A 13510-nucleotide genomic window follows, 5' to 3' on the forward strand; every position below is an offset into this window, starting at 1 on the left:
GGAACTTTATTTCCGCATGGACAGTAGGCGAATTTTGTTCCAATATTGAGCATTCAATCAGTTGATGAAACAATAGGAAGTAAATTGGATCACAAAATGAGATAGATTAGATAAATTATCATGGGTGTGATAGCCAATAGAAAGTTGACATGTGGATTTATTATTTTAAATTTTTGGATTTTCTAATGTTTTAATTTTCAGCCAATGGAAAACTGACACGTGAATAATTAACGGTATGTTATGACAGATTTGACGGTGTGAAGTGCTCGTCTGCAGCTCCATAATAACAGGTTACAAATAGGATTAAAGTGACTTACGGATCAAATCTTATAGGACAAGAAATTTCAAAATGAAACAAATTTATAGGGTTTCTACTATACTTCTCCCCAATGCGAAACATGAGTAAATTATTCTCCGCATGGTACGTGTGGGTGATGCTCTAGTAATCATTAAAGTGAGATAGTTTACTCTTTTTGCTAATTAACTAGTCCTGAAACCTGCGCATTGTGGAAGCGCTTGCGGTTATTAGAATTTTAACCATCCATTCGAACATAAGTTTGAAAAGAATATATTTACATACTTCATATTTTATTTAAGAAAAAGCATATAATTATAGTTTTTGCTAAATATTTTTCTAAATCGATGAAAATTCAAAAATCTTAAATAGACTAAGAGGATTGAAAGTGATATATATGTGTATATGTTATATAAATAAATAAATAAAGGGAAAATATACTTTTGATCATATAAATCTTAAATACTTTTGATTGAAAGTCGGGGCCCAATTGGATTTCTGAATACCATGATTCACATTAAAAAAAAATAATGATGATTAAAGCCAACAACTCTGCAAGAACCAAAGGTCAGAACCCCATACATCATCCCAACATATTCATTTTCTTCTTCTCTTCTATTTCCTACGCCGTCGACTTCAAGAATCCTGATTTTCTTCTTCGGAATGGTGTCAGCGTGGTGTGGGATATGGGGGAGGAGGAAGGTTAGCTCCTGCACCTCGACTCCATCTTCTTCCTCCACGACTTCCCCGACTTCTGATACTGTGTTCGGTTCGATCACTCATACCTTGATTCGGCTTAATTTGGCCTGAAACAATCAGTGTGAACTCCACAGAGTTCAACGGTCAATCATACTAAGCAGCTGATTTTCATTAGCATGACTTTCTATCAGAAAATTTGCTTGAAAACGAATCAATTCTTAATGAATTTAACTATACAAATGTAAAGTTGATGGGTTGACAGTCAAATTTTTGTCAGAGGTTTTTTTTTTTGTGGCCAATTTTTCAAAGGTTGTGTAAATTGATGAATTATAACACTTATTCTTTAGTAAGAATACAGACTTCAAATTGTGGGATGGATTCCACAGAGTGGAAGAGCTCGAGAGAGAGTCAGAGAGTGGAGAGAGAGGGAGCTTATAGAGGCTGGCTTTCGAGAAAATACTGCTTCTCCGACTCCGACTCCGACTCCTGCACTGATATTTCAAAGCATTTGAAACCAACTGATAAATAGCTGAATTGAACAAAAAAATCAACTCCTCTCCTCTCCCTTTCTCTGTTAACTGATCAGATAGAAAGCACCATTGAAATCTGAGCAAAACCCACCGGGCCATAAAAAACCAAAAACAAAGAAATAGAGAAACGAAAAGAGAGACATACCTCGTTGAAGCATAATGTGTGGAGGCAGAGTGAATTAAAACTCAGAGGGGAGAGGCCACGCATTAGATGAGGTAGAAATAAGACTCATTGATTTGTGTAAAAAAATACATTTTAATCTTTTTATTTTCATTGAAAAGTCATTATTTGTGAGAAAATATTAGGTGAGTAATACACAATCACTTGGTTGTGTAAAACTCCACTCCTAAATGACAAGTGTCTCACTCAAGTGGTTGTGTATTACTCATCCACTATTTTCTCTATTACTTGTAAACTTGTTCGTAAAGGTAATCTTTATTAATCCTTATTACATCCTCTTCTTTCTCCATCTTGGATTGTGAAAGTCAATATCCTTGACTCATTGGAATCATCATGGATGTAATTAATTATTTCAAATTAATTGATTGAGTATCAAAAATATGATAGATGTACAAGAGAACGTGAAGAGACATTGCACCATGAGAGGATTTCCAAGATTTGATTAGAGTTGAGGATTTAAGAATACGACTCTATGGACTCCAGCTATTTGCTTTTATATAGATATAATAGATCGTTTCATATAAACCGGCAAAAATGCACACTTTGTGCAGCCTATACATGGATAAAATTTTTATTTATTTTAAGTAGCAGATAATGTTTGAATAGGTATAATTCCTGAAGATATATAAAATCTGATATTAACATGCCTCGTTACATACACAAAATGCATATCCAAAATATATATACACAAAATACATATTTCTTTTTTGTGAATATTATACTTGATGACATAATTGATACTAAGTACACTGCATATTATTTCTATAAATTATTGGAAAATTTCATATATTATTGCATGTGTAAAATAATATTTTATTTTTACAATTAAATCGTGTAGTTGCGCAATTAAATAGTTATAATCTTCTGAGGGAACTATTTAATAATATATTATATCTAAGATAGTGTGCAAAAGATATTGCATATTCTAGTGGAAAGCTCAATTTTACTAGGTTGAAATTAGATTAATAAAAATTCTTTAATATTTTCAACGGCTGTTAATGTAGCAGTATTGAAAGGTTTAGAATTCTAATGATGCAAGTGAAAGAAGGTGGTTTTAATTTTGTTTAGGTGGTGACATAAGAAGCCGACTCGAGAGTTAATTATTTTATATGTACATCGATTTGTTCAAAATAAATTATCTAGAAAAATATGTGGTTTACTAACTTTCCCTTGCAAATATCTTACAACTTTTTTTTTTTGTAAGAATAAGTGGTTTGAATTTTGTTTGAAATCTTAGCACGTTATCCATAGTGTACAATGACATATTGGATCTAGGAAGACCTCGATCGAGACTGTGTCTGGGTCCGAGTCGACACGCCCCTGGTGAAAGAGAGGCAATTGGTTTTTCTCTACCCATATTAGGCTATAGAGAGGGGGAAAAAGAGGAAATTCGGTCATGTGGATGTGAAACAAATTTGGATTTTCATTTTTTTTAAAGAAAAGAACACAATTTTTATTGTTGGGCTCCATAATAAATCAACGCCTGCACGAAATGGTCTTCAGTATGCTATGTTAGATTTTTCAGTTAAAGAATAGATGTTGATGGATGGTGTGCTAAATTTGAAACAGAACTCAAATTACTTGCTCTTATAGAAAACTTGAAAACATATGTTAGATTTGGGAAAACAAGGAAATTATGTGTTTTCATTGCCAAAAAAAAAAACAAAGGAAATCATGTAATTTTCTAATTTAGAATTAGATACCTTCCGGAGCCATCTAGCTACTGCTAAATAATTATCGATGAAACCATATTATGTAATGTTTTGCGACTGAATCTACAAATAATAAGACGTCTGCTATCTTAAAATGTTCCAATGAACCCATTTATGTGGACATGATACTAACAAGTGCTAAATGTCCAATCAAGCAGAAGAAATGGATGGGGGTGAAGAATAGCGTTTGGTTATGCGGCAAAATAGAAAAAAGAAAAAAAGAAAAGAAAAAAAAGAGAGAGTAGAAAAATAGAGAAAATTCAGGAAAATTATAAATTCAGAGAAGTTAAGAAAATGGAATAGAAATTAAATAAGTACATAAAAATTTTAAGAAAAAAATAAAATTCATAGAAAAAATAAAAATTAACAATAATTAGAAATTAAAAATAAAATTTTAAAATAAGCAAAATAATTAAATGAAATAAATATAAAAATCGGATAATTCAATGAAATTTAAAGAACAAATGGGGAAAATTATTTCAATGATAAAAAAAAATAAAATTCATGCTAGATTTAGGAAATCAACAAAATTCATGAATAGTGCCACAATCAATCCTATCTTCTAGCTTTTTTTAACAAAAAAAAATTACGAGAAGGCCTATTAATAACATAGAAAATCTAATAGTTAATAAAGGGACACATATAATCATCTCACGAGTATCAAATTCGGGACCTTTTGATTACCTAACGGAGCGTTCGTCACTGAGTTACACTATCTTTTATTTTAATAGTTTAGTATTATCTATTATATAAAGAATGTTTCATGTGCAACACATGTGTAGATCCACTAATATCTATAAATATACAGATTGACATTTTGATAAGTAAATCCAGCATATTAGTTGCCCTCCTTCGTACTTTAAGGCTCAATAAAAAATATATATATATATCACCATTTTCTCTCAATCAACTAGATTCGTTTTTGGCATACCAAACATGACATAAGACCAAGCTTCGTAACGAATAGAATGGAGTTGGCACATAAAAAGTTACTCCATTCCAGCTGCATTGGACGGTACCAAGTCGGTAAGATCCCACTGCACGCTTTGAACAAACTTGCAATTTTCTTATGGTAGCAATTTCCTGGCTATATGATGAATAATCTATACAAACACAGTATGCCAGAAGGAGTGATAACCAACATGACCCATCGCAGTTCGGTCTCCGAAGGATGCTTCATCTACCGATATAAGTTCCGACAATCACAAGAATCATACACATATAGATTTGTTGGGTATCCCTCCAATTTGGATGAAATTGGGCTCAAATTGTATTGGGCTTTTATCGGACTATAATAGACCCAAAGACCCACTTTTGTTAGGGTTTATTTTGCAGCACAGTGGCTGAAAATCATATCAGTAGCAGTACAGAGAAGCTGTGGAAACAGAGTTGAAATTCGGGTACAGAGGGCAGCGCGCAGCTGGAGATCAAACCTCGATCGAGATGTCAAATGAATTCCGATTGAGACGAAATTTTGGCAGCGGCTTCACAACACGTGGGGCTAAGTTCTGAACGGTCAAAATTTTTATTCGAACTCTGTAGGTGCTGTTTCACCTGGTTTTGTAAACCACCCGGTGTGGGTAACGAATTTGGTGTTTTGGTGATCCAAGAGAGTGTTTCTCTTGAGTTTGGTGATCCAAGGGTTTACCCTTGATGAAAAACATTGTATAACCTTCATTGGATTGTTGATTCAGAGTTGGTCCCGTGGTTTTTTCCCACATCGGGGTTTTCCATGTAAAATTTTTGGTGTTCTTTTCTTTACCGCTTGTCGGTTGATTTGTTTGGTTTCTATCTCGATTACACTAGTAGGGAAGGAAGATTAATTGCTGTGTTATCATTTGGTCGAGCACATCACCTACTAGTGTAATCGAGATAGAAACCAAACAAATCAACCAATAAGCAGTAAAAGAAAAGAACACCAAGAATTTTATGTGGAAAATCCCGATGTGGGGAAAAATCACGGGACCAATTCCGAATCAACGATCTACTATCAATGAAGGTTATACAATGTTTTTCATTAAGGGTAAACCCTTGGATCACCAAACTCAAGAGAAACATTCTCTTGGATCACCCAAACACCAAATTTGTTATCCACATGGGGGTGGTTTACAAAACCAGCTGAAACAGCACCTATAGAGCTCAAATAAAAATTCTGACCATTCAAAACTTAGCCCCACGTGTCGTGAAGCCGCTGTCAAAATTTCGTCTCAATCGGAGTTCGTTTGACATCCCAATCGAGATTTGATTTACAGCTGCGCGCTGCCCTCTGTACCCGAATTTCAACTCTGTTTCCACAGCTTCTCTGTAGTGCTACTGATTTGATTTTCAGCCAATGTGTTGCAAAATAAAGCCTAACAAAAGTGGGTCCTTAGCCTATTAAAACCCGATAAAAGGTCAACAACTAAACTTCCGCAGCTGCTGCCTTCACGTCTAGCGGCGATCCCTTGACCCCTGATTCGATCGATTATTTTTCTTCCCTCATCTGTCTCTATCAGTTTCTTTGCCCCTTTCTCCCAAATCCGACTCCACCTCCCTACCCCCTCTACCCACGGCTCCCCATCCCGATCCTCCTCCTCCTTCCATTGTCGTGTCTTGTTCGCTCCTCCATTGCCGCTCCTCCACTGCCGCGCCTTCACTATCACTCCACTGCTTCTACTCCATCTTGGTTGATCACCCTCGGATCTCCCTGATGATCGGTCTCGACTCGGGTCTGGACCATGGCCACTCACCCCATACTGATCGGGACCTTTGGCATCTTTTATGGTCACGGCCCTCTGTTCACTGGCAAATAAAAGTTATGGCTACCCGAATGATTATCGTCGACGATTTACCGACGTAGTCCAATGGTACCCACCTCTGTCCACCACCCCGGTGTCTATACGAAGGAGTGCTAAGTCTAGTTAGTTCGTGATTAATTGTTATGTCCTGTATCGTCTCGGATCCAATCTGAATGACATCCAGTGGCTGTGATTCCTTGATATTTTTTATGTTGTGGGTTTGCTTGTCTATGTGGACGGCCCCGGTTGGTAGTCGTCCTTTAGTCGGTTGTATTTTGTCTAGCCCCGTCATTGGCAGACTAGTCGTCATGTTGGTCGGTGGCCTCAACAAGGTCCCAATGAAAATTATGGCGTGTTCAATAAAATATGCTTCGTTCGACCAAAAAAAAAAGTCACAAGAGTCATCATTGAAAGATAAAATACGAACTTACACCGATCAATTTTCATTTCATCTTCATTAATTCTCGGGAAAAAAATGTATCATGCATACAACCCCGCCTTTATTGTAACACAAGCATCACAAATCAGAAATATAATACAAAGAATCAATCTAACCTTCGTATAGCGAAGAACCCCAAACCAAATATTGACTAAAATGCTAATTTCATGCTAAGTGATTAACTAATCCCTCTGCTGGATGAAACTAGGAAACCAACTATTTACCGTTTTGCAAACATTCCTTCAGTTAGAGATGAAAAATCATAATCATGCCCTGATGGAGTCGGCGTAATGGAGGGTCGGGGCTTTGAATGTGGGGCAAAAGCCGCTCTTCCGCCTATTGAACCATTTATTGGAGCTCCTGGCCTACCGCTATAACTGCTACAAGAGAAATAATGAAATCAGTAGGTCCGTCCGTCTGGGGATCAAAAAACCATTTCTAAATTTCTAATGGGGCATAAAAATATAAAGCCCCTTGTCCAAAGGAGTATCTAGTCGAGATTCGTCCCACTTATGTGAAACTGATTTTTCATTTCTCGTCTTGAGCACATTAAGAAAATAAAGAAAATAATGTTAGATTACAATTCCGAAGATGTCAACCATTCCATCACCATCCTATATAAATTAAGCACAATCTAACATGATTTTTTTTATTTAGTCAACAACGTCGCAAATCTGCAAATGAATGTAAAAAACAATGAATAGTAACCGTAATAAGATTTTTTTTTTTAAGCATACCTCTGACTCTGAGTTGGGTAAGGAACTGAACTAACAAGCTTAGTCTGTTGACCATTTGGTATCTGGTATAGATATCACTTTACAAAAGTTAGCAATACATACACAACGTTTATATGCAACTATGTATAGAGACATAAAAATGAGCTCAACCTGCATCATTCTAGGAGAGTGATTGCCTATGACTGCCCAGTTTTGTTGAATTGGTAAGGGGGCGCCATTAATACCAGACCGATGAAGCTTGGCATTAGAATTTTGAGGTTGACCACTGTATCTTTCTGACATGGGAGCCATGATTGATGACTGTTTTTGAGACACAATCCCAAGTTGCTGTTGATGGGTCGAGACTGGGGACACCATGTGGGCCTGCGCAAAGAATTCAATGAATATTATTATTTCAGAAGTCTTACTTGGTCTGGGAGAAGTTAGACAGTTAGTTTTACATTTTCTCCCCCCTTTTCGCTTATTGAAGGATGAAGAAAACGCGTGAGACAAATGTCTCAACATAGATTATCTACATGTCTTATAAAGTATGATGAAAATGTCCCCCCACTACATACCAGACATATTTATTTCCTTAGTTTTCGGGATTCCAAAAAAAAAAAAAAACTGACAATATTCTTACTTGTTCCATAGTTTTTAGGTATACTTCGTTGAAGAGGCTGCCCATATCTTTCTTAACATCTTCTGCTGATGTTCTGCTTCCTACGGATGTTGACTTTGTTTCCACAGCTGAAAGTGTGAATCATCCAACTTCAGTTTTTCAGGAAAAAGGAATATCTTAATGTTAAACAGTCATTGCTTGGAAAATTTATTTCAAAAGCAACATACAATGCGAACCTGTCGACGAATCGCTATTAGAGTAATTCATCCCATTTCCATTCTCTTTACAATCTTCCATGCCCAGCAAATTGAAAAGCTCAGTGGCATAATCAACTTTGGGTGGTGGGCCTACTGAAGCAGAAGTTGGCGGCTTCTGTTTCATGAGCTGGGGGACAGGGGATGTCAGCGCTGGTTTTGGTTTCTCCACATCTTCACGCGGCTTTGAGTCAGATATTACCTGTAAAAATATACCAATTGCTAATCCTAATTCGTACTCGATCTACAATCAAACATGTAGACTAATAAAAGGAGAGCATGGGGGTTACCAGAGCAGAAGTTGCCTGCTGCCGTTTCATGGAATGGGGGCTAGGGATTGTAGGTGCTGGTTTAGGTTTCTCCATGACTTCATGCAGTTTTGGGTCAGAAATTATCTGAAAAGATTACCTATTGTTTAATTGTACTCAATCTAAAATCAAAATGTGATTTTTCTTTTTCCTTTTGAATGCCTAACATAATGAACATGAAAAAATCAATAGAAGTGTTTCTATCCAGTTCTCCAAATTTGTCCTAATCTTCATTTCCTTTTTCTTGAAAAACACAAGAATATAAGGTAATGAAAGCATGGAAGCCAGTCTTTTATGCTTTGAAAATATTCAAAAAGAAGAACCTTTTTCTTCCTCGGAAAGAAAAACACTTTCATGAGGAAACAGAAAACTGGAGACCCCTGTCCAAACTTCAATAGATCTGGAACTTTTATACTGGAAACTTGTCAAAAGTATGGTTGATTTTTACCTGTTGGTTTACTTTTGAAGGCATCGAAATTTTACTTTCTGCAACAACTCTGCTGTTTGCGCTAGGCAAAAGTGAATTCTTCCTATCCTCCAAAGCATGTTGTCTGTTACCCTGATGCTCATGCCTGACATCATTGTTGGCCACAGACTGGTGAATGGGGGATTTACTTTTGGTCATGTTTGGAGAAGATTTTACATTTCCCGGACGAGGAATCCATTTTTTCTCTTGATACCTAATAGTGCAATAATTAGTGAGCTACAGTAATAAAAACAAACAAACAATGGAAGCAGCTTCATGAATCGAGCAGGAAAATTACTATTTGGTACTGATCACCCTATGGAGCCATACTTTGCACGAATAAAATTGTCAATCCGAACTCTGTCATAGTTTGGAGGCAACTCTGCTTCCCAGTAGCTATTTGCTTTCTCATTTCCCATAGCTGACCAGGAAAGCAAAATTAAGTTTTAGTCCTTTCGATCTTCACATCAGAAATTAAGCAGGAGTTGTTTAACACAATCATGGTGCTCACATTGAATATTAGCAACTTGCTCGGGTAGCCAGGTGTCTAAGGTAGCAGATCTCACCTGGATCAAAAGAATATTTAACTTTCCAGGCATGTTTTAACCAAAACTTATTCACTAAACATTGGACCAACTACTGACAATGGAAATGTGTTTTAAGTCGAAAGCTAATGATTATGTACTTTAGATATGTGTACTCCAAGACTCCTATGTACTCCCGAACATTGCATACAAATGAATATCCCCAGGTTCACGCTTGCCCATCGAGGAGCTCTGCATGGAAAAGAAGTGAGCATTACAAATCAGAGCTTCCAGGAGACACATAAAGGAAAATTGCCATGTTAAGCCTGCCTGTACTGCGATGAGTATATATGGTTTTCTTTATTATTTTTTCAGAGTTCAATAATCAATCTATTCGAACAAGCTTTCGTTCCCATGATTAATAAGGTGCTTACTTGCTTTTACAGTCGGCACACTCCCTGTTTTCTGGCAACTTAAGTAGACTCTCCAATATCTGCCCAGGAAAGCAACAATCAAAGCCAACAATCTCAACTGATGGAAAAAGATATGCAATGTCATATATGAGAGATACAATTTCATGCATCAACTCAGACTCACCAGAAGAAAGAAAATTAGTCAAAAAACTGAGGCGCGCTATAGATGTACAAACACAAGAACTTAGTTAGTTCTGTACTATCAGTCTAGGTTCAATTAATCAAAGATAAACTGTATGCGGATTTCATAGAGTTACTTTACTTATTGACGAAACTGTCACATAAGTGGTTTTATATTACTTAATTAGTAATGCAATCGAAATATGTTGGCCCTTTCCATTGGAGGGAAAATATTATGAAATACATATTTATTGAAAATGAGTTCACCTAGTTCAACTAACATGGTGCCAAAGGGATTTCAATAATCTTCCAAAATGTTGCACAACAGATTAGTTCAAGTATCTAGAACCCACAATGTAACTCAATGACCCCTTTCACTCAGTAAAAATGAGTATATCTCTACGAACAGTCTACATCCTAAATGGACTCCGTCAAAAACCACTGCTGTACGTGAACTACTGCACACCCCCAATGCGGGATGGACAAACGTACTGATTGAAAAACAACTACTGTACATGTGCTACTATGGAATCCCAGTATGTGACGGATGGCATTACACTGGCACATATAGTCTTTAAAAGACTAGGACAGCTAATTCAGGTATGCAACTAGTTCTCGTACAGTAAAGACTACAGACTGCTAGCATAACACTGATGTACCTGTTCACAGTAATCCAATAGTTTGCAGGTTCTCACTTGAAGCTCAATAACTTATCAGATAACACAGGACTCATCTACCTGCTGATGAGCTGAAAAAAGCACGAAAACAGCAGCAAAACTACGAACTTTTGGGCAACCCGACTTCGTTTCACTTGCATAGCCTAGGCTACCCTCTGAAGCAACACCGACAAAGCAGCGAAATTTAAACAATAGAAGCAAACATATAATCGAAAAGCACCCAAATAAATTCATCACAAACCCAGTTCTTATTCACCTCCATGCTCTACAAAAAAATCCATCTTTTCAATAAACAATCCGATCAAAACGAAAGGGGGAAAGGAAAACAGAGAAAAGAAAAATCGGAAAGGGAAACATCAAAAGGCCAATGATTTGTTGGTGCCCATGTAGTCAAAAGATATGCGAGCTGGATCGAATTAGTCATACTGTTCAATCAAAAGAGAAAAAGGAAAACCAGAACAACAGAGACAGGATAAAGCAGAGCATATGGAATAGATGGGAGTCGAAGTTCAATGGGAAAAAGGATGAACCTTTCGGTGCTTGGCATTCAGCTGTTCAGAAACGCTGGCCTTCTGGTTCATTCTGGAACAATCAATCAATCAAGCTATACCTCTCTCTGTCTCTCTCTCTCTCTCTCTCTCTGGGCAAAGGAAGTTGCTTCTCTGCCTCTGTCTCTGCTATGAGAATCGAACAAGAAGAAGGAGGAAGGAGGCTTACGCAAAGTGGGGGAGGTGGGGTGGGGAGAGAAGCTCTGACTTTTCACTTTATTCTCTTATGCATTGCTTGGAGGAAGCCGGCGTCTTCTCTCTCTCTCTCTCTTTCTCTCTATCTGTCTCTGTTGGATTGGTTTTCTTCACGCGCGTTTCCGATTATGAGGGCTATGGAAAACGTTTTCCGTTTCCCCCATAGGCCGGAAATTCAAATTGGTGGCTCCGTCTTCTGCCGACTTCTTATTCTTGTGCTCTTTCGACACGCGTGGGCCCGCCTCAAGCATTGTTTGGCTTTCCCATTGCGGCGGCTCTCTTTATCAAAATAATACGGAAAGTCTAGCATGATTCGATGTGAAGTGACATCGGGAGCATGACCGTCTATCGTGCGTGGACCTGGTGTGGGTCCTACGGATGAATGGTTTGGTCATATTAGACTTTCCGACAAAATAATAATAACAACGGAGTTAAGCAAAATAACATCGACCAGTTCGGCGCTCGTTTTCCCAAATAATGTCAAATTAAATATACTCTATATATGTATAATTATTTGTAGAGTTTTGTTATTTCAGCTGCGCCGAATCAAACACATAGAGCAAATCTGTATTCTTAAATATTCACACATTCTAGACGCTCACGGAATACTCTCACATTCTAAACGCTCTCTGCGTACCATCGAAACTCTCGACATATCTTATAATATTATTTAAGTAAGAGTATCATGTTGTAACCGTTTTTATTTTTTCTATTGTTTGATCTAATTTTAAAATCCAAGTCCTACTTATTCTCCATTTTTTACAAAAAAAAATTTGACCTCTTTCTTTCCATTTAAAAAAACTAACTTTACTTAATTAGTTACAATTACCAAATATTCACAAAAATAAATCATAATTTTCATAAATTTACAAATTTTCCATAATATCAAAATTGAGATTGGATAAAAACATGAAAGCAATTGCGCACGTGCGTGCATTAGAACTAGTATATATGGACTATGATTCTCTCGCAACATAATATTCCCAAATAGTCTCTCTATCTTTAATATCCTAATGTACAGTATTCTCAATATATTACCTAACCAAAAGGTAGATATTTAAATCTACAAAATAGGAAATAGATCAGGTCAAAATTCAAGACACAATTTTCAACAATTTCACAATTCGGATACTTGATATCCCGGTGGATTTGCTCAAGTAATTCAGCACCCGTTATCCTTAATAAGGTTTTGAATTTGAGTCTTGTGAATAAAAAAAATCAATGCTTGGGAGAGCTTCATCCCTTTTAAGTGAACACGACCAGAACCTAAATTAGAGAGGGTCTATTAAGCCTCAAGTCGAATATTAGGTAGTGCACACTAAAAAAAAAATTCACTTATATGCTAAAATGAGAACTCTAGACCCTTCATTATCTTAAAAAAATTATATCTTAGATTATATTATTACTTGTAATTTCTAATAATTCAATATGTTTATCAAATACAATAATCTAATATTTTAAACATAGTATTCACGGAAATTAATTGTCAATGGTTAATTCTTTTTTCATGTAATATCTATCTATCTATCTATTATTATTATTATTTAGACTCTTGCAATGAGAATTCTTTGTTCGTGCAACGAGAGGCTTCTATTAGCTTCCCCTTAGCTCATGATAGAAGGTCCTTTCGCATTCTTTATATTAATGCATTACATGATTATCGAGACGAGACGAATTCATTATATAATCAATGATACACCAGAAACGAGATGAAGATTTTTAAAAATCTTTTGTTATATCAATATTCAAGAATTCAATTTGAGATATATTGATAATGATAATTATCAATAGTGTGATAATGTTCGAACCAAGCGCCTGTAAGAGAATTTGCCGCGTAAAATTTTGTCTCTTTGATATTGAGTAACTTTTATGTTGCAATTAATAAATGAAGGATCAATGGCAAATAATAATAATAATAATAAAGATTTTTTTCCAATGTGAATTTTTCCATGGTAATGTGTATTACCATGTCAA

The 13510-nt window shown here is 36.2% G+C and overlaps 1 protein-coding gene across 4 annotated transcripts; it reads right to left on the reverse strand.

Annotated features, from left to right (window-relative positions):
* Positions 1–6601: 6601 nt before the first annotated feature.
* Positions 6602–11685, reverse strand: LOC116205530 (ADP-ribosylation factor GTPase-activating protein AGD5-like). Of its 4 annotated transcripts, XM_031538160.1 has the most exons (13): positions 11324–11684; positions 10776–10948; positions 9958–10016; positions 9685–9775; positions 9511–9565; positions 9330–9420; positions 8982–9213; positions 8516–8620; positions 8199–8427; positions 7993–8099; positions 7521–7733; positions 7371–7432; positions 6602–7013 (listed from the first exon to the last, which is right to left on the reverse strand). In XM_031538160.1, exons 4-13 carry the CDS (start codon positions 9730–9732, stop codon positions 6854–6856), a joined length of 1302 nt encoding a protein of 433 aa, XP_031394020.1. In that variant the 5' UTR covers positions 9733–9775; positions 9958–10016; positions 10776–10948; positions 11324–11684; the 3' UTR covers positions 6602–6853. The 4 variants fall into 4 exon arrangements, with proteins under 4 accessions (XP_031394020.1, XP_031394016.1, XP_031394018.1 ...); XM_031538156.1 differs by lacking the exon at positions 10776–10948 and having other exon boundaries at positions 11324–11685; XM_031538158.1 differs by lacking the exon at positions 10776–10948 and having other exon boundaries at positions 6602–7010.
* Positions 11686–13510: the final 1825 nt, after the last annotated feature.

The sequence above is a fragment of the Punica granatum genome, chromosome 4, assembly GCF_007655135.1.
Source record: "Punica granatum isolate Tunisia-2019 chromosome 4, ASM765513v2, whole genome shotgun sequence".
NCBI classification, from domain to species: domain Eukaryota; kingdom Viridiplantae; phylum Streptophyta; class Magnoliopsida; order Myrtales; family Lythraceae; genus Punica; species Punica granatum.

Excerpts from the sequence above, each read along its gene's own strand:
- LOC116205530 (XM_031538156.1), bottom strand. The coding sequence starts at position 11,374 with ATGAACCAGAAGGCCAGCGTTTCTGAACAGCTGAATGCCAAGCACCGA. Across the intron at positions 9,776-9,957 it reads TGTGCCGACTGTAAAAGCAA|AGCTCCTCGATGGGCAAGCG; the intron begins GTAAGCACCTTA and ends TTTTCCATGCAG. Across the intron at positions 7,734-7,992 it reads ACCTAAAAACTATGGAACAA|GCCCACATGGTGTCCCCAGT; the intron begins GTAAGAATATTG and ends TTCTTTGCGCAG.